At 35.2% G+C, this 22,731-nt stretch overlaps 6 protein-coding genes across 9 annotated transcripts; 4 read left to right on the top strand and 2 right to left on the bottom strand.

The window, feature by feature from the left end:
* The first annotated feature begins 11 nt into the window (after positions 1 to 11).
* On the top strand, positions 12 to 2,826 carry LOC112465784 (WW domain-binding protein 11). Its single transcript, XM_025033507.1, has 7 exons — positions 12 to 372; positions 477 to 602; positions 686 to 783; positions 905 to 1,076; positions 1,184 to 1,437; positions 1,512 to 2,052; positions 2,206 to 2,826. The coding sequence occupies exons 1-7, from the start codon at positions 309 to 311 to the stop codon at positions 2,637 to 2,639; spliced, it is 1,689 nt and encodes a 562-aa protein (XP_024889275.1). The 5' UTR covers positions 12 to 308; the 3' UTR covers positions 2,640 to 2,826.
* Positions 2,827 to 3,597: 771 nt separating this feature from the next.
* LOC112465785 (putative uncharacterized protein DDB_G0271606) lies at positions 3,598 to 10,939 on the top strand. Of its 2 annotated transcripts, none has more exons than XM_025033508.1 (6): positions 3,598 to 3,879; positions 4,314 to 4,402; positions 8,419 to 9,031; positions 9,575 to 9,744; positions 9,872 to 10,412; positions 10,490 to 10,939. In XM_025033508.1, exons 1-6 carry the CDS (start codon positions 3,840 to 3,842, stop codon positions 10,600 to 10,602), a joined length of 1,566 nt encoding a protein of 521 aa, XP_024889276.1. In that variant the 5' UTR covers positions 3,598 to 3,839; the 3' UTR covers positions 10,603 to 10,939. The 2 variants fall into 2 exon arrangements, with proteins under 2 accessions (XP_024889276.1, XP_024889277.1); XM_025033509.1 differs by having other exon boundaries at positions 8,521 to 9,031.
* Positions 10,940 to 12,304: 1,365 nt separating this feature from the next.
* LOC112465806 (intraflagellar transport protein 22 homolog) lies at positions 12,305 to 13,336 on the top strand. Its single transcript, XM_025033549.1, has 4 exons — positions 12,305 to 12,396; positions 12,526 to 12,695; positions 12,777 to 12,973; positions 13,106 to 13,336. Exons 1-4 carry the CDS (start codon positions 12,358 to 12,360, stop codon positions 13,267 to 13,269), a joined length of 570 nt encoding a protein of 189 aa, XP_024889317.1. The 5' UTR covers positions 12,305 to 12,357; the 3' UTR covers positions 13,270 to 13,336.
* On the bottom strand, positions 13,240 to 15,966 carry LOC112465805 (bifunctional coenzyme A synthase). The gene is made up of 5 exons (XM_025033547.1): positions 15,003 to 15,966; positions 14,472 to 14,815; positions 14,094 to 14,345; positions 13,837 to 14,019; positions 13,240 to 13,661 (listed from the first exon to the last, which is right to left on the bottom strand). The coding sequence occupies exons 1-5, from the start codon at positions 15,595 to 15,597 to the stop codon at positions 13,413 to 13,415; spliced, it is 1,623 nt and encodes a 540-aa protein (XP_024889315.1). The 5' UTR covers positions 15,598 to 15,966; the 3' UTR covers positions 13,240 to 13,412.
* Positions 15,967 to 16,274: 308 nt separating this feature from the next.
* Positions 16,275 to 20,553, top strand: LOC112465801 (WD repeat-containing protein 36). Of its 3 annotated transcripts, none has more exons than XM_025033541.1 (5): positions 16,275 to 16,329; positions 16,488 to 18,102; positions 18,179 to 18,456; positions 18,641 to 19,722; positions 19,793 to 20,553. In XM_025033541.1, the coding sequence occupies exons 2-4, from the start codon at positions 16,569 to 16,571 to the stop codon at positions 19,496 to 19,498; spliced, it is 2,670 nt and encodes an 889-aa protein (XP_024889309.1). In that variant the 5' UTR covers positions 16,275 to 16,329; positions 16,488 to 16,568; the 3' UTR covers positions 19,499 to 19,722; positions 19,793 to 20,553. The 3 variants fall into 3 exon arrangements, with proteins under 3 accessions (XP_024889309.1, XP_024889310.1, XP_024889308.1); XM_025033542.1 differs by having other exon boundaries at positions 16,279 to 16,351; positions 16,553 to 18,102; XM_025033540.1 differs by having other exon boundaries at positions 16,282 to 18,102.
* Positions 19,724 to 22,680, bottom strand: LOC112465802 (nucleoporin NDC1). The gene is made up of 2 exons (XM_025033543.1): positions 22,665 to 22,680; positions 19,724 to 22,572 (listed from the first exon to the last, which is right to left on the bottom strand). Exon 2 carries the CDS (start codon positions 22,403 to 22,405, stop codon positions 20,681 to 20,683), a length of 1,725 nt encoding a protein of 574 aa, XP_024889311.1. The 5' UTR covers positions 22,406 to 22,572; positions 22,665 to 22,680; the 3' UTR covers positions 19,724 to 20,680.
* Positions 22,681 to 22,731: the final 51 nt, after the last annotated feature.

Consider the following 22,731-nt stretch of genomic DNA (forward strand, 5'->3'; position numbering starts at 1 on the left):
AAAAAACGTTCGAGACTGATTTTGTCAGAAATTCGAATATTTTATTATAAAATTAAATAAAAGACTTTCCGCTGCCGTGTGCTCTTGGTGCAGCAACTCGTAGCGATGCATTCCGTAATTGCACTAATTGCCTGCAATTTATCCGTAGGATTAAAGTTATAGTTTTCTAATCAAGACTCAAGACTACCATTAGTTTAGAGCACTGGGCGCTCCTCTTCGGAGTCAAATAAGGTCGAGATTTTGCGGAAATTAATTGAGCCGCAGTGTCGGTCCGACTGTTACGAAAAATAGAAAAAATTCTGTGAAAAATGGGGCGTCGTTCGATCAACACCACGAAAAGTGGGAAATACATGAATCCCACTGATCAAGCACGTTAGTAACCGAGAACATAACCAAGCGTCTAACCAAAGAATATCTTTAAGAAAGCACAATCTTCAAATGAGAGGCTGTATCTAATATTTTTTCTTAAATTTTAGGAAAGGAAGCGCGTAAGAAGGAATTAAAAAAGAATAAAAAACAACGGCAATTAGTAAGAGCGGCTGTTTTGAAAGGCAAAGATCCAGCGCAGATTATCGAAGAGATGGAGAAGATTGATCAAATGGGTTAGAGATTATTCAATTTTTTAGAATATAGCATGTATATATGAATGTGATATATTTCTATATATTTATTCTTTTATTTTTAGAGTATAACGTAATGCAACCACCTCCCTTGAATGAGAAAGTATTAAAAGACAAACGAAAGAAACTTAAGGAAACTTTAGACCGCGTCTTAAAAATGTATGTAAGTATATAAATACTGTAATAGTAAATTTTCTTCAATAAAGTATTGGTAAGCTTATGAAGAAATTGAAATTTGGATTGTACCATGATATAATCAGCGTATTATCTTTTTTGTCTTCTAGGCAAAGGACGATCAAGAAAAATGGGCAGAGCTGAAGGATCAGTTGATACAATATGAACGCAGAAGGATAGACTTGGTTTCCTATTTTGAAGCTGTGCGGCATGCGCAGCAAGTGCAAGTTGACGAAATACCATTGCCATCGGCTGCTAATGACATATCCAGGATGTACCCAGGTAGATATAGTTAGATATTATTCCGAAAAATCATGCAACTAATATATGGTTTGTTATAGTACAATTTTACAGTGTATTTTTAGTACAAGTAGTAAATTTCTCCACAGGTTCCTTAACATCACAGATTCCCTTACCAGATATGCCACAACCACCTGCGCATATATATCCACCTCATCCTCATTACATATCGCAACACCACACTATAATGAATATTCCTGTACCACCAAGTATATTAAAAAAGACCAGTGCATATGCAGCTTCTCCATCTGTGCCTACATTGGCACCCAATAAAGAGCCTCCTGGTGTACCACCTTTTCCACCTCCAGAACTATCAAGCGATGATGAAGATACAATTGAAAATGTAAGTGAATTAACAATTGTTCTCTCTGTCTCGCTATAAGCGGAAAATAATTTTAATATTTATAAAATCAACAGGTAAAAGATCCACCAGCAAAATCGAGAACAATACGATTCGCCGATGACAAGGAAGACAAACAAGAGTCAGAGAACAACCAAAAAGATATAGAAAAGGAGAAAGAGAAGGACAGAGATATGGCAAAAGTCAAACCGACTACATTGCAGCAGAAAATGTTGGCAATGGCGGGACAAGATATTGATCAGTTTATGCGAGAGATGGAAGTCGTCCACAAGAAGAGGGAGACCGAGCGCGCTCAAGATCTGAATGCGCGATTGTCGCTGCTCGAGACGGAAAACGAACCCAATGCTAAGTCTAGCAATAATAAATCTAATAATAAAGGAGAAGACGAAGAGGTAGAACCGCCTGGGGCGTCGGAGCATCACTCTGGTCATGGGCAACACTCGTCTCATCCCCATGCTCAGCACGCACAACAACATAGCACAATGCCACCGATGGGCATACCGCCTCCACCTCTGCTTTACAGACCACCTCCGCCGCCATTGCACCTTAGAATGCCACCGCCGCCCCCACCTCGTATCGGACTCCGATTACCACCTGGTGATATATTTAAATTCTTTCTTGCATTTATTTATTTAAACTTTTTTTTACTTTAAAGTTTGTACCTTTTAATAGAAATTCGACTTGTAAATCTAAGTTTTATACATATACACACAAATGAGATAATATAAGGATATGAATGATCACTTTTAGGTCCACCACCTGGAATGCCGAGAATATTGAGACCCGGACCTCCAAGTATACCTAGAATGCCATTGCCGCAAATGCAGATGTCGAATATGTCAAATATAGCAAATCCTCAGATACAAACGCAATCTGGAACTACTACACAACCCAAGACACCCAATGTTCTTTCCGCTGCGCCACAGCTAATCAACAGAAAGGACAAAGATGGAAAAAGTACCACCACTATCGAGGCAAAACCACAAATCAGAAATCTGGCTGCTGACGTTACTAGATTTTTACCGACGTCTTTGCGCGTGAAGAGAGACGATAAGAAGAAATCCAGCAATATCTCCAGGATTACAGAAAGGTTACCGGAAGCGCAGCCACTCAGAACAACGCAACCTAAGACGAAGGATGATGCATATATGCAATTTATGCAAGAAATGGAGGGATTACTCTGAATCTAGAAAACTGTATGCTTTACTTGATTGAAATCAATATATGAATTTTGTACAATATACAATGCAATTGTGGACACGACATTTCTGTTATTCAGTGTCATTTAGATAATGTCTCTATATCTTTAAGTTTTAGGTATACGATGAAAATAAGATACACAAAATTTTAATTAAAGAGTTTGAGACAACATATTAAGCGAAAAAATCATATTTGTAAACGGCTAATACTAATACATTAATATTTTGTTAACTGTTAATTTATATTATATCAATATTTCATATTTTATATATTTTTGGGTTTTTTTTTTCTTGATAAAAATGCAAAAATCTTTATAATTTACCCTATAAATGTATGCTTATTAATTTCTTTTTCTAAATAATGCTTCTTATCTCAAATTTTTGTCAATGTTATGGAAAAGTGCAACAAAAATTTTAAACGTGCCTCTTTGCTCTTTATATAATGTGAAAAATAAATTCTAAATTATAATAGAATTATACATGTTAAAATATCCATGAACAATTTTTTCAATCCTATATTTGTGAAATATTAATTATGATCAATTCAAAATGATGATATCAATTCTAATACCGATTTAGAAATAGGAAGGACAGTTTAAGATCGTGACCGAGCACGAAGACTTGTATATAAAACGTTCATAGTTTCTGAACGATTAAAATTAGCACGTGATATTAAATAATTAAAATCTATGTTAAATTACATGTCTATTCACATCTCTAAATTGAAAGTCACTTTTATTTTACTATTTTTCTATATTGTAGTATTTTATTATGTAATTCAATGAAATAACAATTGCATTTTACACAATTTAATAACTTTGTACAACAGTATGAATTGACCTGAGAGCGAGGTCTTGAAAACGCGTGTCGTATATGCCGCGCGACAGAGAATCAACATGGCAGACTCGTTACTTCCGAGTTCCGACATTCCAAGCGACGGCAAGCGACCGGCGTCATTTCCCATTCCTACATGACACGGTAACTAGTGCGGCGAGTATGCTATGAAGTGTTACTGAATTAATCCACACACGTAAGAATAGTAGTGTTGAGCAGCTGGTTGCATGAGTTAAAACGTACTGCTCTGTACCCCGCTTCCTCTGCCAACCGATTTTGTTTTTCACGTCGCCAACTGAATTGGAGTTTTGACCGTCGGCGATCCGCGTAGCGCTTATTGCTCCGATCGAGATGTACACACGAAGCAGGCAAAACCAGAGCTACGGCAACGGTATGGATTTTCGTCATATAATGAAAACCCCGGTCTGTGTAGCCCCGTATGTCGCATCGCGTCGCGTCGCGATCAACGCGATAAGTAGTGAACTGCGAAAGTGGAGTCTTCGCGAAGGGGAAAAAAAATCAATACGCGCCGGTTAGTGCGAAATGGCGGTCATCCGTGAGCTTTCGCGTTGCAGCGCTCGAGAACATGGCGTGACGTCGCTATTTACTAATCGCGACGACGCAATTCACCGAGATATTACGTTCATTGACCGTGCGACTTGCGTGCGCGCTCAGTTGACATTGATATCCCGACAGAAAACTTTTTTTTTTCTCTCTCTCTCTTTCGACCGAGAGAACTGAATGAAATTTTCGTAATTCACACGTGTTATGCTGTCATGCTTGTAGTGTATTAATCGTGTATTAACAAGTAATTCGGCGTTGCAGGACGAAATCCAAACAATCCCCAAGGCCAAAACCAAGGCCAGAGCCAAAGCCAAGGCCAAGGCCAAGGCCAAGGATCTTACATAATGCCTGTAAGTCTTCTCTTTCTCTCTTTTTTCTTTTTTTTTTATCTATTTGACAATATCTATGGCTATATACTTTCACATATGATTATGTCGATATACAATCTTATATTGACATAATAAGTAAAAATAGGCAAGATGGTCTATTAATACTGCGTGGACACCATCTTTTTGGAGCACTCACCCTGAGGGATACCTTGGAACTAACTCCGAAGGGTTTTTGAAAGGGTTTCTGTATTACAAAGAATCTATAAAATTCATGTATCATCTTTAAGGTTTCAAAAAGTGATTTCTATACTTACACAGGCCGGAACTGTTGCAATTTTTTTTCCATTTCCATGGGAATCAAATGAAAAATCAACTGTGCCTTAAAAGGCCTACGGTGTCCGCGCAATGTTAATTAATGTAAGCCAAATGCAGTAATTCTGATTTGAAATTATTTTACTGTGTGAGCACAGGCATTGCTTTTGAAAAAAATAGGAATAGTTGCACAGACATTACCATTGTAAAATTATTTTCATTTATATATTGGAATAAAAGCTTAGACAAGTGCTTTAAGAATTCTGTAAAAGATATACAGAAAGAATGGTTTAAGAACGTTGTTATATGTAATTAACCCTTAAATATAGATGTATTTACTAACGAAGAAAACATTAAAACTAAATTATGTTTTTGATTTAAAAAAAATTTGTTTCTGATTAAAATATTTTCCATGAAATCTCAATAGATTAATTTTCTTCATTTTACCGGCATAATACCATATCTATTTTATTATCAATATAATGTTATATGTAATAATATATATAGTACATTATAACACAATATATGGATCTTATACATAATATTCTTTAAAGTTTGAGCAAATCGGTAAATTATTTCTGCATCTTTTTTATGTGAAATGGATATCGTTCAAAAGCATATATGGTTAATAATACTTTTCTCACAGAAACCTGTATATTTAAGGGTTAAATTACTCAATCTTTTATAATTTTATTTTTAAAAAAGCTTTCCCATTTTTCTTCAAAAATATAAAAATCGGTAAATATATCATTATCATACATGGTTAAATATATTATTACAAAAGCAACTACTAAGGAATAGCAATTATTTATGAATTGTTAAATATATTTTTTTTTATTTATATATATCGCCAATGAATAAACAATACCGTCTGATAATTAGTAAAGTTTTCAGAAAAGACAAAAAACTGCCAAAAGTGAAATTTACAACAACTATCTATGTAATGAACATTCTTGAATGAACAATGAAATTCATCTGTAATAAATGTGATTATTTACGACCTTACCCTGTAAAATGATGATATGGAATGGATGATATAAAATAATCGAAGCCAAAAAGTGCATTTAAAAAAAAATGTCACATAGGCAGTATTGTTTATTCATAGACGATATATAATTGTATCAGAGATATATATATACTTCTTATTCTATAAAAACAAAAAAATTCCGTATTGCAATTCTACATAGATAAATATGGAAAACAAATATTAATAAAATTTATTTAGGCTAAATTTAAAAATAAAAGAAATTATATTACGCTCGATGAAAGCAACAGCTAATAAGAGTGACAGACGGCCAATTTTAAGTAATCAAATATCAAGGACGTTAAAAAATAAATTAAAACGAACTTGTTTATGGAAAATTGAAAAGTTATCAAAAACTGTTAACCTTTTAAACCAGGCATCTTCAGAATATTATAACAAAAACCACAAGAAATCATATTAAAATATAATAATTACATTCTACTGACGAAAGAAAACCGAAATGGAGTTTACATCAAGAATTAAAAAATAAGATGTCAAAAGTAAGGTAACACTTTTATTATGAGAATCCGTCAAAAGTAACTATAGTTGTAAACACATTCTTCGTTAGAAAGTAAGTTCAAAAAGTAAAAAAAAAACTAATATTTGGTAGGTTATATGTTGTGGTGATAAAAGGAACTTATGACCAAACTTAGTGCATGGTAACTAGACAGAAAGGAAAATCAGTGAAAGCCATATAATAAAATTAAAAAATGATAAAGCAAAGAAAAAAGACTTTCATATGTGGTCAAAATTCAATGAAGAAAAATGATACAAAATTCTATATCTAGCACAAGTATTCGATCAGTGCGGCTGACTGAGAGTAAAATGTTCGTTAAATAATCAAGATGTGTTATTGTTTATTGCTAAAAGGTGCCCTGCCACCTTTTAGCCATAAGCAATAACATGTTGATTATTTGTGACTTTCATTCAACATTTTAACGAACATTTTACTCTCAGTCAGCCGCACTAGTCGAATACTTGTGCTAGATAAAGAATTTTGTATCATTTCTCTTCGTTAAATTTTGATCACATATGTAAGTCTCTTTTCTTTGCTTGATTATTTTTTAATTTTATTATATGGCTTTCATACTGATTTTCTTTTCTGTCCAGTTACCACTAACAATTGTAAGTTTGTTGTACGTTCCTTTTATCATTACACATATTACCTACTGAACATTAATTCTTTTTACTTTTTGGACTTATATTCTGTGCTTTCCAACGAAAAATGTATTTGTTATTACAGTTATTTTTGACGAATTCTCATAATAGAAATGTTACCTTACTTTTAACATCTCGGTTATTTTTTAATTCTTGACTTATCATTATGTTCAACTTTGACTTTCCGATTAATCATTCCAACGCTTTGAATGTAAACCCCATTTCGATTTTCTTTCATCAGTAGGATGTAATTATTATTATTTTTTAATGTAATTTCTTGTGGGTTTTGTTATAATGTTCTGAAAAAGTCCAAGTATGGTTTGAAACATTAACAATTTTTTGTAACTTTTAAATTTTCGATAAACAAGTTTGTTTTAACTTATTTTTTTAACGTCTTTCTTTGATTGCTCAAAAATTGGCCGTCTATCACTCTTACTAAATTTAAAAACTAATGTGTTTAAATAATATTCACTGTTTGTCATTTGATAAGATTTATTTATTCTATGATAATTAATTATTATAAAACTTTCTTTTCCTTTATCTTTTTTGTGTTGGTATTGTACTTGTTAATATTTATACATTACACATGCTTCAAAAAGATGTAATTTTTACAACAAAACTTATTTAACCATAAGTCTACCTATATTAAAATAATATAATTCATAATTAAGGTAAATTTAAACTTTTTTCAAGAAATAAAGAAAATTAAATATGTCATATCAAATGGGTTATGTACTTAAATGAGTCTAGTGTATTATACAAATAATAAGCATTTTTCGAGTATTGACTTAAAATATTGATTGCGCGTGAGATTGAAGAATATAATAACATGCTTGTTTTTATACATAATTCAAATTCCATATGCTGTCGACAAGATTTCCATTTGCATGTACTAATTAGTGGTCCCTACTGTCCCCTTCCCTGCAACGCAGGTACTAGTAGCTATACAACAATACCGAGGAGGTGCATTCGACCAAAGACTAGGTCGTCAGTTACCCACATAGCATACCTTACCGTAGGCCGTTTTCTTGGTAGTTCGTGCTGAACTCGTGCCTAAGCAAATTTTACTCTCGGTAGAAATGCTACTTTATTATAAGCATTCTACTTGTGGCGTCAAATACTTGATTCTTAGTTTTGTTTATTTAAATAAGTGATCACATAGATCCTTTAATTTACAATATTCACATCAAAATCCACAACATGATTTTATGACATATTAATATTAGAATTTAATATTTTACTGATCTCTTTTTATACTTTTTAATATATATTCCAATTTAACAATAAAAACATACTCTTTAATTTTCTTTTCTATAAACATCAGTTATGTAAAAAAATATTGTTTATTAATAGCATATTTTTAATTTCATTTAAACTTAGCTCAGTCATGAGTAAAGAGACGTTGGCCACAGTAAAGGTAACATGGTTGGTATGAGCTATAGGGGTAGCGTTTAATTATTCTAACATACGATACTAGACCTTGGTGGGGTAGCACAACCGTAGAGGTTCCTTGTGTAGCGGCGACCCACCCTATGTTTTACAGTATAATACACAAGGAAGTTACCAAGCATCGCAATCTACGTCCATTCCACCAAGCAATTATAAACAAGACAACATGCAAAACTCACAAGGATTCAAATCACAGCAGCAACAGCAACCGCAACAACAGCCACCGCAAATCCCGGCTGCATCAACACGGCCAATTCTAGTACCACCAATGGTATCTACGAAACTACTTCAAAAGCCCCAACAACAATCACAGCAGCAGCAACAAGGACAGCAGCAAAAGTTACCATTACAACAGCAGCAACAGCAGCAGCAGCAGCAGCAGAAATTACAACCGCAGCAGCAACAGCAACAGCAACCAATGAACCAACAGGCCATGCAACAACTACTGCAACAGTCGCAGCAGCAACAGGCACCAAGTCCATTGCCACAGCGATTGAAGCCGATCTTAAAGCAGAGTACAGCAATCGCACAGCCAGCTAGTGTTGCACAAACTACACCTGTGACTTCTCAGCCTTCTGTGCTATCTTCTTCTCCAAGCTCTACTAATAATAATTCTGATGTTACGGATGACAGTTTGAAACAACTTGACAACATAGATTTGGACTTGCAAGATGTCCAACCAAGGTGGCGAAGAAAGGTACCTGGATGTAAGTATTTTTAAATTAAATAGAGAGATTATAGAAATGTATAATTTTGTACATCTCTGTAATCTCTTTAGAATTATAATTTGAATATTTAGAACAATCTGTATAATATAAAAGTGTATAACGAAGATATATAATTCTAATGTTTTAATATAAGTAATTAACAGCCAGTTTTAGTTGTAGATTTTGATCATCTTTTTTGACATTATTACACACATAGAGCTTCAATTACAGAATTATATAGCATTAGAAAGATCCTGTGAAGCATAAATATAAGCATAAATAAATTAAAGAATTTGTAATTTAAAAAATAGAATTATAGCAATATAATTGTTTGTATAATAATATAAGATTAAGTCCTTTCCTTTTTATGATGACATTTCACTGCGCAAATTTGAAGATTCTCAGGAGCACTGAATTTATCAATTATATTATTGAGGATAGATTCTCCTGTAATCAATGTGAATTTCTCCACTGATATATAAAATAAATTCTAATTATTCATATTGGATTATGTATGGATTACTAACATAACTATTTTTGTAGTTAAAGTAAATAAAAGATTAAAGCGTCTTCGTATGAACCAACGTCTAAGGAAAACCTTACAACCCAAAAATGCAATCATGGTATTAAATGAGATGAAAGCTGGAGTCCAATTTACATTCCCTGAGACACAAGGACCCATGCCAAACTCACTTTATCTCGTTCATGCTGAAGTAATTATTTTATGATTTTAATTAAAATGTTATATTATAATTCTTACAATATATGTTATTTAATATGTAATATGATGCGTTATGTCAAATCTATTCTCTAAAACAGTTTATTAATATTCATTTATAGCTTGATGGTAAAACTTACGTTGGGCAAGGATTATCTAAACCACTTGCTCGTCAAAATGCAGCTGAAAATGCATTAAAAGCTTTACTACTTGAAAAAATGACAGCAGCATCTATGAAAGCGAGTATAGATGCTGAATCAGATGGGCAAGCTAATTCATCTATGGATGGAATAAAAGAAGAAAATACTGATGATAGCAACGCTATGGACACAACGAGTTCTGAAGATGAGATACCATGGAGTTCATTGGCCAGTTTTGCACTTTATAAACTTTTTCTTGAATGGCATAATCAGGGAACTTCAGTTCCAGTCCCACGACCTGGTTTACCAACTACAAAAGGGACTAAGAAAGAGAGTCCTAATGCTGTTAAAACTCCCGCTCAAAAGGAACTTCCACCTAATCCTACAAATATACATCCAGTCATGTTACTGAATCAAATGAGGCCTGGACTAACATATGCCGAGCTCAGCCGTGTTGGTAATCCACCAAATACAATGTTCACTCTGGCTGTTGAAATTGATGGAGTCGAATATTCAGGAACAGGTATGTATATATTCTATGAATTATTATGAAATATTTTTGTTATTAACAATATATAAATAACAATTTTTATTTTTCAGCTAAAAACAAGAAAGATGCCAAGAAAGCGGCAGCTAAAGCAGCATTATTGGCATTATATAACTTGACTTACCCAGAGGATACTAATAAACCAGAGTTAATGGCAATCGGTTAAAGTGAATAATATCTTATTCAATATCAACTTGTCAAAATATAATACACACAGATGGTTTCTATTTAATTTAATTCACAAAATATCACCAATTGTTTTTAGTGAATTGACATTGCTGTAGCAACTTGTATTATTTACCCAGGTTGACAATCTTGAATTTTTTTGCATAATTCTTTTGCATTTTTAATACATGGTTGTTATCACATGTCAAAATATACAGATTGAGCCATATAACTCATAAATCTAATGACATCTAATTTCTTGTGATGTTATTTCCTCTGTATATAATTTTCAGTTTTAGGAGAATCAATTTATGCAACAAATTATAAAAAAAATTAAAATATATTAATCCTTAATATATTTTATATATACATAATTAAAAATTATTATTATATAACATAATATACATTTAATGTAACTATTTTAAAAAGTATATTATGTTTGATACATATTAATAGATTTAGAATACAGAAAAAATAATGTTATAAGAAGTTGGATATTAAATCATTCAACATTTTCTTTTATCACTTTTTTCTATCATCAATCATACAAACACGATAACTTGCTGAAACGAGTAATGAAATACGTGTTAGAATTATAATTTATTATGTTTAAAATTTTCTTTGATAAACATATTTTAACCCTTAAATGCCACCCGGGGTCCAGCGGACTCCAGATCCTCTACATCGATATATTTTCAAATGTTTCCCCCCAAAATAGAGCTCATGCTCCGCTCATGCTCCCATTGATGATAGTTGAGTGATTGACCTATCCGTTTGTACACTTAGCAGTACTCAGTTTACTTAATTTTTTATACTATGTTGAAATTGAAATTTTAACAATATAAGCATTTTATTCTTTTTTCTAAGCCTTGAACAACATTGAAAATAATTTTCATAACTAAATATCAAAAAATCAATGAGTAAGGAGACATTTTCCATGCTAGGGTCTTTTAGACCCCATGTGTCATTTACGAGATTCTTGAGAGGTGTGGCATTTAAGGGTTAATATAATTTTATTTAGCATTTGAGAAAAAAAAATTTTACTCAGAATAATTTACGTCACAATAGCAAAGTGTACTTCCATAGTATAATGAGCAAATAACCAATTACAATTTTTATTAGAATCATGTGTTGTTTATCGATAAAAATGACAATGGTTACATATCCATTGTTGTATTACATAGTGTTAAATACTGTTAAGAAGACAGTATTGTAATGAATGTATTAAATATTAATGTATTCAATAAAATATCGTAACTCTACAAACAGCATATATTCATTTTTGTACATACATATTTTATGATACTCTAAAATATTTGGATTATGTTCAAATAAACACTATAATTGCAAGGCGCGCGCGCGTGTCATGCAGGTTAAGAAACAGCGTTTCTTTAATAATATATGTTACAAACAACATATACATTTTAAATTCTATTTCATGATAAAACAAATTAATCCATCACGTTCATTTAACCAAATAATATATGTATAATCCTTTCTACAACTTGCTCTATATATAAATTAAAAAATTTTTTTGCCATTTTAATGAATTTTGTAATCGATATAATTTTAATTCGAATCATATAATATCCCTGTGATTGCTTTCTCAGTAATGCTGCATATACATAACAGGGACCACGGTCGTTATAGTAACAATCGCCAAACAATGATGCGTTCTATATTGTTGTGTACAGTAGTCAGGTGGAATGGAATGTTAATATACTTGCAACCAATGTGATTTCAACATTGTCAAACAATGCACCCATTAAAATTGGTAATGATAGGACCAACCGAGGTAAGAGCATCCATCGATTGAATATTTATATAAAAGAGGATGAAGATGTTTTAAATCTTACTTTTGTCAAATTATGCCAAAATTATGCATAAACTGAATTACATGTATATACACACCGTGCTTGTTTAGAGTGGGAAGACCACAATAGCGAATTTTCTGGCAGATGCTACGGAAATTCCATATGATTATCATCCAACTCAAGGTGTTCGAATATTAGAATTTGAAATTAATGATATTGAAATGAATAATGAGCGCATCTCGAGAGATCTCGAGCTGTGGGACTGCAGTGGAAATCACAAGTAAACAATAACATATATGCTTTCGCAAAATTGAATTTTGAATGAATGAAAGACGAGATATTATAAAAATGGTTTCAACAGATTCAAGAATTGCTGGCCAGCTATACGTAAGGATGTACATGGCGTGATACTTGTATATAGCGCAAAAATGCAGGATTCTTCGAAAAAATTGAGAGAATATTATGATTATTTCGTTAGCGGAGCTAAATTAGGGCCAAATAGTTGTGTAATACTCTTCTTTGATCCTGATAATACATCAAGCGCATCGAAAATTATTTGTAAGTATTTCAGAGTAATAATCCAATCCCAACAAAAACCTTGATTTTTCTCTATTTTCCAAATAGTTAAAAATAAAGAAATCTTGTAAATAAATTAATTTTTAAAATATTATACATTATATATGTTTAAAGCATCTAGTTTCTCAAATGTCTCTCATGTCAAGTGTAACGTGGACGACGGTGGTGATAAATTAAAGACCGACTTTCGATTGTTTCTAAGTGCTCTAATGACAAAACTGCACGAAGACAAAGAAGAAAAACTGATATTAAGTGACAACATATTATTTGCTAAATAGTATGTTCATTTTTTTGTAACAATTATATAAACGATAAAAAATAGCACTCTTGTTATTAATATATCTATATATCTCTGTTGTAGTTATTTATAGCCAAAGATACATCCAGTTACCAATATTTTCCTCATCATTGTATCAATATTTTAATTATGTATATCATGGAATGATTGCATATTATTTGTGGGACAAACTTTAATTCGTAGTTTGTCTAAATCAGTTGTTAGTTCTCTCCATGCTCTTTCTACTTGTATTAGGGTTTCTTCGTGACTCCATGAAGTACATATGACAACGTTGGCTTCTTTAACTTGCTCTGTGTTACTTGGTTGCATTTCAATTCGTAACTTCGCTGCTTCCTCAGATAATCCATTTCTTTCCATTACTCGTTTTATAGCCTATAAATATATTTAACCTGAGTTTATAAAAACATTTAGATTATATAAACAATTATAAATACTTTATACATGTCATAAAATGGGAAATTTAAAATAATAGATAAATAAATTCCTATCACCACGTATTTTGCATAGGCAAAATATGATTTATATGTAAGACAAGGAGAGGACTAACCTCATCTTGTGGAATGATACAAGTCCAAATTTCGCTGCATACATTCTGCCATTTAGCCTGAATCAAAACTGCTGCTTCCAGTATAATAATATGACGACCCTTGTGATAAAGATTATTTATTTCTTCTTTAGCTTTTTCCAAAATTAAAGGCCAAATTAATGTATTCAATTTTTCCAATTGTTCCTACATAAAATATATATCTCTATAAAATTACATGCAATAATATATACTGTAGCATATGAGACTAAATTAAATACCTTATTATTAAACACTATGTCACCAAGCAGCTTTCTATTTATAAATCCATCTGAGTTGAGAATAGAAGAGCCAAAATGTTCAACTATTTTACGAAAGCAGTCTGTTCCAGGTAAATATAAGTCGTGAGCTAACTTATCACAATTTACAAGACCAGCGCCGAGTTGTTGCATTTTTTCAGCAACTGAGGATTTTCCACTTGCAATACCACCCGTTAAACCAATAATATAAGGTTGTAAACTCCTCCCTTCTCTCTAATAAAAGAAATAGATTAATTTATATAAAATGTAATTTATATAGAATTATATACAGAAAATCTCATATGACAATTATTTTATAATTTTTTACAGTGTATCGTATATACTCAGTAGGAAACCTACAGGAGCTCGAAGCCTCGTGCCAAGTAATCGTATTCTATGATTACTAGAGCTAATTTTGGCCTCTTCAAATTTGTTATGGGATTCATCAATTGCTAATTCTACCGTATAAATGTCCAAGTTGCTTAAATTTTTTTGCGCACGTAATTCATTGACTTTATCACCTCCACGTTTCGTTTCTTGACTCACTACTATCATCTCCAATGTTGAATCTTCCTTAGTAGGTCCATACATGTCATTAATAGGCACAACATTATATGTTATCGATGAATCTACATCTTGCAAAAACTCTTTAACTTCCTTTATTCTTTGCGCACACGGTTGTATAAGCTCCCATAATATTTTACCTGAAAATAATTTGTTTAATTTATAACTGTACCATTGTGTGTACATAATGATACTAATAAGTCATCTAACAGTTCTTATCTGTAAACTATTCAAATGCCTTATTACATACTATAAAGTAAATCTCAAATGCCTTATTATATAGTATAAAGTAAATCGACTTAAATTGAATAAGTTATAAGAATTTACCAGTAATCAAGTTAGTATCCGTCACGCCAACAGTAAGTTTTTCTGTACAACGCAAGACAGCCTCGCTTAATAAGATCTTGTGTCCATTGTGCAACCGATCGAATGTGCCACCCAGCACTACATTCTTGTAAGTTTTTACATTCTGAACATCATGTTCTGTACACGTATTATCATGATACAGAAGATGGTTCAGATATGTGTAATCAACAAAGCGGTAGTTCTGCGATCTGTTTGCTAAACGATCCTGTATGAACGTGTCCGCCTCCTTTTCACTGCACTTCTGATCAAAGATCACCACTTCCACCGGTTTTTTCGTGTTTATAACAGATCTGTCAGGATATTTCAGGTTGGTGAGCAAGACACGAACGTCGAGACTGGAGGCAATTGGAGAAGTATACATATATATGTCGGCAATCTTCTTAGAAAATTCAGACCCTTTCCTCTGTAACGTCGCAGAATTGTAATTTCCTGCAAAGATATTCTTTTCCGGAAAGTATTGAATGTACAACGTCTTCAGAACATGCTTCTGGATTAGAAACAACATTCCTTTTATCTTTCTAGGACTCGTTAAAACTAGTAGACCAGTGTTCGCCATGTCGTAGAAAATATATTAAAATCACTTCAATTTCTCGAATTCACTTCTCTGATACTTCGACTTACGATTAATTTATTAATCTTAAATCTTTAGTGATCGTCTTGTAGACGATCACTTCTTTTCTTCCGAACTGATTCTAGCTTCAGGATGGAGTTTTTCTTTTCTTTTTTATCTATTTCTATTCTATCTTTCGTCACATGACAAGTTAAATTATTGTAATCAAATTTATGTGTAAATTTTTTTAAAGAGCTCTATGACACGGTTGAATAGGACATAGATCAGAGATTACAAATTATTATTTATTATCAAACTTATTGAAGATTGCGATTTGGAAAATCGACCAATTCAATAACCTCAATCTTACTCCGTTTTCATTTTTTTTTTTTGGTTTCTGCTCCTTTGGGAAGGAGCAAAGCGCCTTCAACCCTGCCTTTGGGTTATATAGCGCTTTTCTCCGTTTTCATTCGATTGGTTAAAGGTTAAATTGTAATTTTCAATTAGATCCCTCGATCCACGATTCCCAGTTGAACATGAGCATATGATAGGCTCTCTGATTGGCTCCACACGCCAATGCGGACAATTTTGTCCAGATCTTTCGTCCTGATTCGTCGCGCTACGTTACGGAATCTTGAAACGCGCGTTTATCGTCGCACAACGCACAAGTCGTGATTTCAAATATGGCCGCCCCCTTGGTCACGCCGCGAGAAGCATGATGTGTGTATTGTAATCATTGTAACCTTTCAATTTTCGATTCTCTCTCGTACTCAGAAGAAAGGAATGGATCATAATTAGAAGCATATATAGTTATATTAAAAGGATAGGAAGGATCATCATTTGAATAAGAGGATACACACACAACACAGGTTAATCATTGTGTCGTATGGTTCCAGTGTGGGGCCGAAGGCACTAATTTCTCTCAGCCGAGAGAACTCCAAAAAAAAAAAAAAAGAAAAATTCTCTCGTAATACACGATGGTGCAGAGCAGGATATTCGCGCGAAATCGCGCGCTCGGCTACGTCAGCAACCATGTGCCGCTTGTCACGAGGTACATCCTCCGGAGGAAGGAGCACCTCGTCGTCACGTGCGTGGGCAAGGAATTCCACACTTACGGATGTAAACATTTCACCCTGCTGAGCGTCTCGGGCACCCACGCGGACGATATCACCTGCCTGGCCACGGACACGTTTCACGTGTACACGGCCAGCGCGAACAACGTTTACGCATGGCGCAGGGGAACCGAATTGAAGCACACCTACGTGGGTCACGAGTGCGCGGTCCACATTCTCCTGCCGTTCGGCGCGCACTTGATCTCCGTCGACGAGAGCAGCACCCTGAAGGTCTGGGACATCAAGGAGGAGAGCCTGCTGCTGGAGTTGAACTTCAGCAACAATGTTTTCAGGATAACTACACTGATGCATCCCAATACCTACATGAACAAGATCCTGCTCGGCAGCGAGCAGGGCCAGCTGCAGCTGTGGAACATTAAACTGAGCAAGATGGTCTACACGTTCCAGGGATGGCAGAGTAACGTGACGGCGTTGGAGCAAGCGCCAGCGATAGACGTGGCTGCCATAGGTTTGAACAACGGCCATATTATTCTGCACAATCTCAAGTACGACGAGACCATCTTCGAGCTTGTACAGGACTGGGGCCCGGTGATATCCATCAGCTTTCGTACGGATGGCCATCCCATCATGGCGACGGGCAGTCTAGGTGGCCAGATAGTATTCTGGAACTTGGAACAACGCATGGTGGAGAGCCAGCTGTGTAATGCCCACAACGCTGCTGTCACGGGTCTCAGATACATACCGAATGAGCCGTTGTTGGTTTCGTCTTCGCCTGACAATTCTCTCAAGCTATGGATATTTGATATGGCCGACGGAGCGGGCAGGCTCTTGAGAATCAGAGAAGGTCACGCTGAGCCTCCGACGATCGTTCGGTTTTATGGAAACGATGGTAATTATCTGTTGACCACGGGCGGCGATTCTTCACTCCGGCTGTTCTCGACCGTCACGGAGATATTGAACAAAAGCCTGGGTAGAGCCTCGTTTAACAGAAAAGCCTCCAAGAAAAAGAGTCACTCGGTCGACGATCCGTTGTTGATGCCGCCAATAACCGAGCTCGCAGCCGAAGTGACGCGGGAAAAGGAATGGTGCAACATAGCGGCTACTCATTCCGGTTTAGGGATGGTCACTACGTGGTCGTCTCATCTCCAAAAGATGGGCGATCTTAAGTTGCTTCCTGAAAGATTCAAAAACAATTACAATGCTAGCGCGACCAGCTTATGTTTAACGAGATGTGGAAACTTTGTCGTGATCGGTTACAGTACGGGACACGTTGATAGATTCAACATTCAATCGGGGATCCACAGAGCGTCCTATGGAAGCGAGAATGGCGCTCACGAAGGTCCCGTTAAGGGCGTCATGGTTGACGATTTGAATCAAACTCTTATTACGGCTGGCAGAGACGCAAAAATTAAGTTTTGGGATTTTAAACCAAAGAAAGGTACTTGCGCCGTAAGAGATTATTTTTCCTTTTTTTTCCGTCTAAATTATGATATTTTAATGTGATCCTTTCTCAGGTATAACTACAGCAAGAACGACATTGACACTGGAAGAGTCAATCGAATGGATACGATATCACAATGAGAGTTCCCTTGTGGCTATAGCCTTAGAAAATTTCGATGTTGTGTTAATGGATCTGGATACAAAGAGGATAGTTCGGCATTTTCAAGGGCACGAGGGACGAGTAATGGATGCGTGTTTCAATCCTGACTCTAGGTGGTTAATCACAGCATCTATGGACTGCACAATCCGTACTTGGGACATACCATCATCACACTTGATAGATATTTTTCAGGTGAATTTATTATCAGAATTATATAAATAAATAGATAAGTAATAGGAGGATTTTTAAATTGGGTTACCATTTACTTCACGCTTCTTCACTTACTTCTCTAAATATTGTTTGGACCTTTATATTTGAACTAGAAAAGAATACATTGAAAAATATTATATTAATAATACATCTCGTGTACTTGCAGGTACCTGAAGCTTGTATATCTTTAAGTTTCTCTCCGACGGCAGAATTTCTTGCGACCGCGCATGTACGTAATGTAGGGATCTTCTTGTGGTCGAATCGTATGCTCTATTCACACGTGTCGTTAAAGGCCATTAGCAAAGACGATATGATACCCGAAGTAGGACTTCCTGGATCTTCCGTAGAAGCCGAGAAAGTCGATGAAGATGATGTCGTTGCCGAAGAGCCAGATTACGTGTCTCCCGATCAGCTCGATAGCGATCTTATAACCATGTCCGCCGTAGCTCAATCTAGATGGCAGAATATACTCGATATCGATATCATTAAAAGGAGAAACAAGCCGAGGCAACCGCCTAAAGTTCCAGAGACCGCACCGTTCTTCTTGCCTACGGTTGCGTCGTTGCAACTGCGCTTTGATTTCACGGACGTTAAAAGCAATGAAAACACCAATGATACTGCCAGTGTTCATCCGCTTTTACAAAATCTTACTTCGTTTAACAAGAGTTTGCTTCAATCAGATACCAACAATTTTTCGGATGTGATAGAGAAATTAAAGGCAATGGGTCCTAGCAACATTGATTTCGAAATTCAATCATTGTCTTTGGACGAGAGTTCCGCCGAATCGTCAATGCTGCAGTTTATGAAGATGCTTCATTACATGATGGAACGACAGACGGATTTTGAATTGTCGCAAGCGTATTTGGCAGTCTTCTTAAAGTGGCATGGTACAGCAATCTCGGAGAACGATACGTTACGAAAGTATCTACGGAAAATCCAAAAGGCACAGACGAGAAATTGGCTTACAGTACGAGAGAAATTATTTTATAATCTAAGTGTTGTACAAAGTTTTAAGAAAATGTAAAACAATACATTTTTATATCGTGTAAATATTTAATAATTAACAAGTCACCATAGAGTAAATAAATCCAAGTTTCATATATTTTCAAAAATTAAAATAGGCATGTTTGATTGCACGCATGAATTAAAAAATAAAGTTACCTAGACATTCGTCGATCAGCAGTCTTTCGAAAAAATGAAACATCTTTCAGTCAAGAAAAGAATAAACTAAGTAACACTCATAAAAAGGTTTGTATTACTGACTTTTCCATTTATTTTATACACTATACATTGTAACAATTTTTTCGCTTATTTCTAGAAAAGTACTTTAGGCGGTTGCGGAGGCCCTGCGTAGTAAAGGCATGAGTTATCTGAAATTTTTAAACAATACGTTGCGAACTTGGCACGCACAATCAAAAAATTTATGCTCGATTTTGAAAATTAGAAATATTCCGCGGAAGCCTGGAAGCACAAGCGATCGCATGTTGAAACTAGCCAAGCATCACGTATTGTTTCAACACTTTTCCGTTTCATTAATAATCCTAATTGCATCAATTATAAAATATAAATGCAGCGAGTTGTTCCTAGAACGTAAGAAGAATTTCGCAATCTTATGCCGCTTGCAATTTACGAACAAGCTCAGATTTCAACCTTACAAAATAAGTCGATTTCCGTTACATAGTGTCGAAAATTTATATCTCGTTAATAATAGTAACAAAATAATATCACATTATAGTATCAGATATGCCATTTGTGTGATGATTGGTTTAACAATTTGATAAACAAGTGTACATAATAATTTCTTTAACAAAACAGTAAACCATGGATAGTCAATAAACTGATACTGTTTTACATTTCGAATGAATTATCCTTTTGTTGCTTTCATGTATATTGGAGATTTAATTCCAATATCATTACGATTAATGTTACATGCGATCGTTTAGTTGGGAATGTGCTATTGACGAAGCAAATAGAATTATCTACACACTGATATCTTATAAAATAAAGTATTATAATATTGAAAAATATGTTGCGTTAATATTTTTACATAACTATTAATAAACTTATACATAAACTTAATACATAGATGATCATTGAAAAAAGTAGTCGTTCAATCGCAAGAAACTTAAAATGCAATGTTTTTTTGTCAGATTCAAAATCCGATGGATCACATACGTTCACTTTGTGACAATATAAATATTTATAATTATTCCTTATAATAAAGAAACCCGTGCAATTGTTCTAGCGTCGAAGGTTCAAGAGACAAGTCCTTGATATACGATTCAAAGTTTGTAACAATTCTATATAGACTACGCTTGATCGCACTTCGTAAAGACGTAAAAACCTCCCTAATCAATTTATCATCCGCTTGCATTTTTCTTGCTAACACAGCTGACTTTTGAAGTTTGTCCAGAGCCTGCTTCACTGACAGCAGAGTGTTGATGATGATTGGCACATCCTTTTGTACAATACCATAAGAATCTTCACTCAACGAAAAGACGGTTAAAGATGAAATTGCTTCGGCTGCCCAAATCACCATTTGCCCGTTGTGTAAAGCATAACGAATCTTATTGTCATCTTGCTCGCCAAAGATGTAACTGATGAGTGGCTTAGAAAATAAATAAGTTACAACAGCTTCTTTTTTCTGCTTCAAAAACTTTTGAATAAACGAACCGCTGTAAGGAGCTTCCCTTGCATCTGCTTCCGCTATTAACGTTGGTGCTACGTCCGGTACTAATTTCCGCATGTGGTACATATATTGGCTTTGCTGACCTGGTGGTAATCTTGCTGTCAACGTGCTGTAACAGGTTGTTTGATCTTGAGATTTTGCAGATATTGCATTGAGGTCCGACGAGAACTTTTTGAGAAGATCTGTACACTTTTGCACCACACAGTTCCAGTTGTATGGATGACCACCCGGCTGACTGAGCGTGAACAATGTACCCCTTCTCATTTTCTCCTTTTGGGCTAAGGTGACCAGGTCCAAGTAACCCAAGTGCTGCATTATCGGTATCTTGTCCATTGATAGTACATCAATAAGAGTCATTTCTGAACTATCAGGAGTGTACGCGCCACTCAAGCCAAATTTAAATGGCGCCCATTCGGTCAGGTATATTTCAAATATCGTGTGCGTACTGCTGATAATCAATATGAATATAAATTGATGAAGCCACAGTTGCAATATCAGTGACAGATTTAGCAATTTAGCCACAGTGTCCAAAGGCTTGACTTCTACCTGCATAGAAATCATAGATAACAATGCTTCACGGTAATACGAACCCATGAAATAATAAACAGCCATATAATACAGAGTTGACCACATGGAGGAAATTATCAATGTCGGGAACATGGTGTAAATTCTTTGTCTCAGTTGGAAGAATTTAGATTGCGCTATAATAGGAAATCGGAAATATTTCCTAGCAGAATCGCCAGTCTTGATTGAAAAGTATAATCCACTCCACAAGCCGCTGAACAGCAGGAAATAGTACTCTTCCATCGTGCACGTTCCACGTATGACGCTGCAGTCTGCAGTCGAGCTGTAGCTTCCTCTCTTCAACGACAAGTGTAGCCAGACCAGAATACCACCGATAACAATATATAACGCTCGCAGAAGCAAGCTCTGAATCATGAGGGTCATACACAGCTTGACAAATCTGCTCTTGTAGTACGGCGGAGGATGCAGGTAACTCTTGCTGCAGAGAAAACCCTGCAGGACTGTCACCATGGCGAGGACGATGAAGTAAACCCACATCCGTGGCGACATCACGGTGCTCCACGTCTCGTCGAACCAACGCGCAAAGTCCGTGCTCGCATTCGTGAGCAGGACGAGGCAACAGACGAGAAACAGTTGCAGCAATACACTCGTGATGACGGCCAAGGTCATCCGCCGCATCAGCAGTTCCCGGCAGCCCTTCTTGTCCGTCTCGATCATCGTGCTCGTAGAAGCCGGTTAACCTTTACCTTCGCACGCCGGTTAACCTTCAAATTTCAATCCGCCGCGCCAGGCCAGGTTCCGCGCGACGACGTACCTCAAGCTTCCTCGCGCGGCGTAACGTCGCTCATCACCGCTCCCGCGGGCTTTGTCGAGGATTATAGCTCCTGTTCGGACATTGAACAGAAATATTTCAAATAATTTATGATTTAAAAAGATTTTAAATGATATTTAAATGCAACCTAGCGTAACCTCGCACCATTGAGCGCCTTAAATACACCAGAATTGTGTGATACAAAGTCAAGAAACTGCCACGTTCGTATATC

The sequence above is a fragment of the Temnothorax curvispinosus genome, unplaced genomic scaffold (genome assembly GCF_003070985.1).
Source record: "Temnothorax curvispinosus isolate PA1 unplaced genomic scaffold, ASM307098v1 QBEX01015524.1, whole genome shotgun sequence".
NCBI classification, from domain to species: Eukaryota; Metazoa; Arthropoda; class Insecta; order Hymenoptera; family Formicidae; genus Temnothorax; species Temnothorax curvispinosus.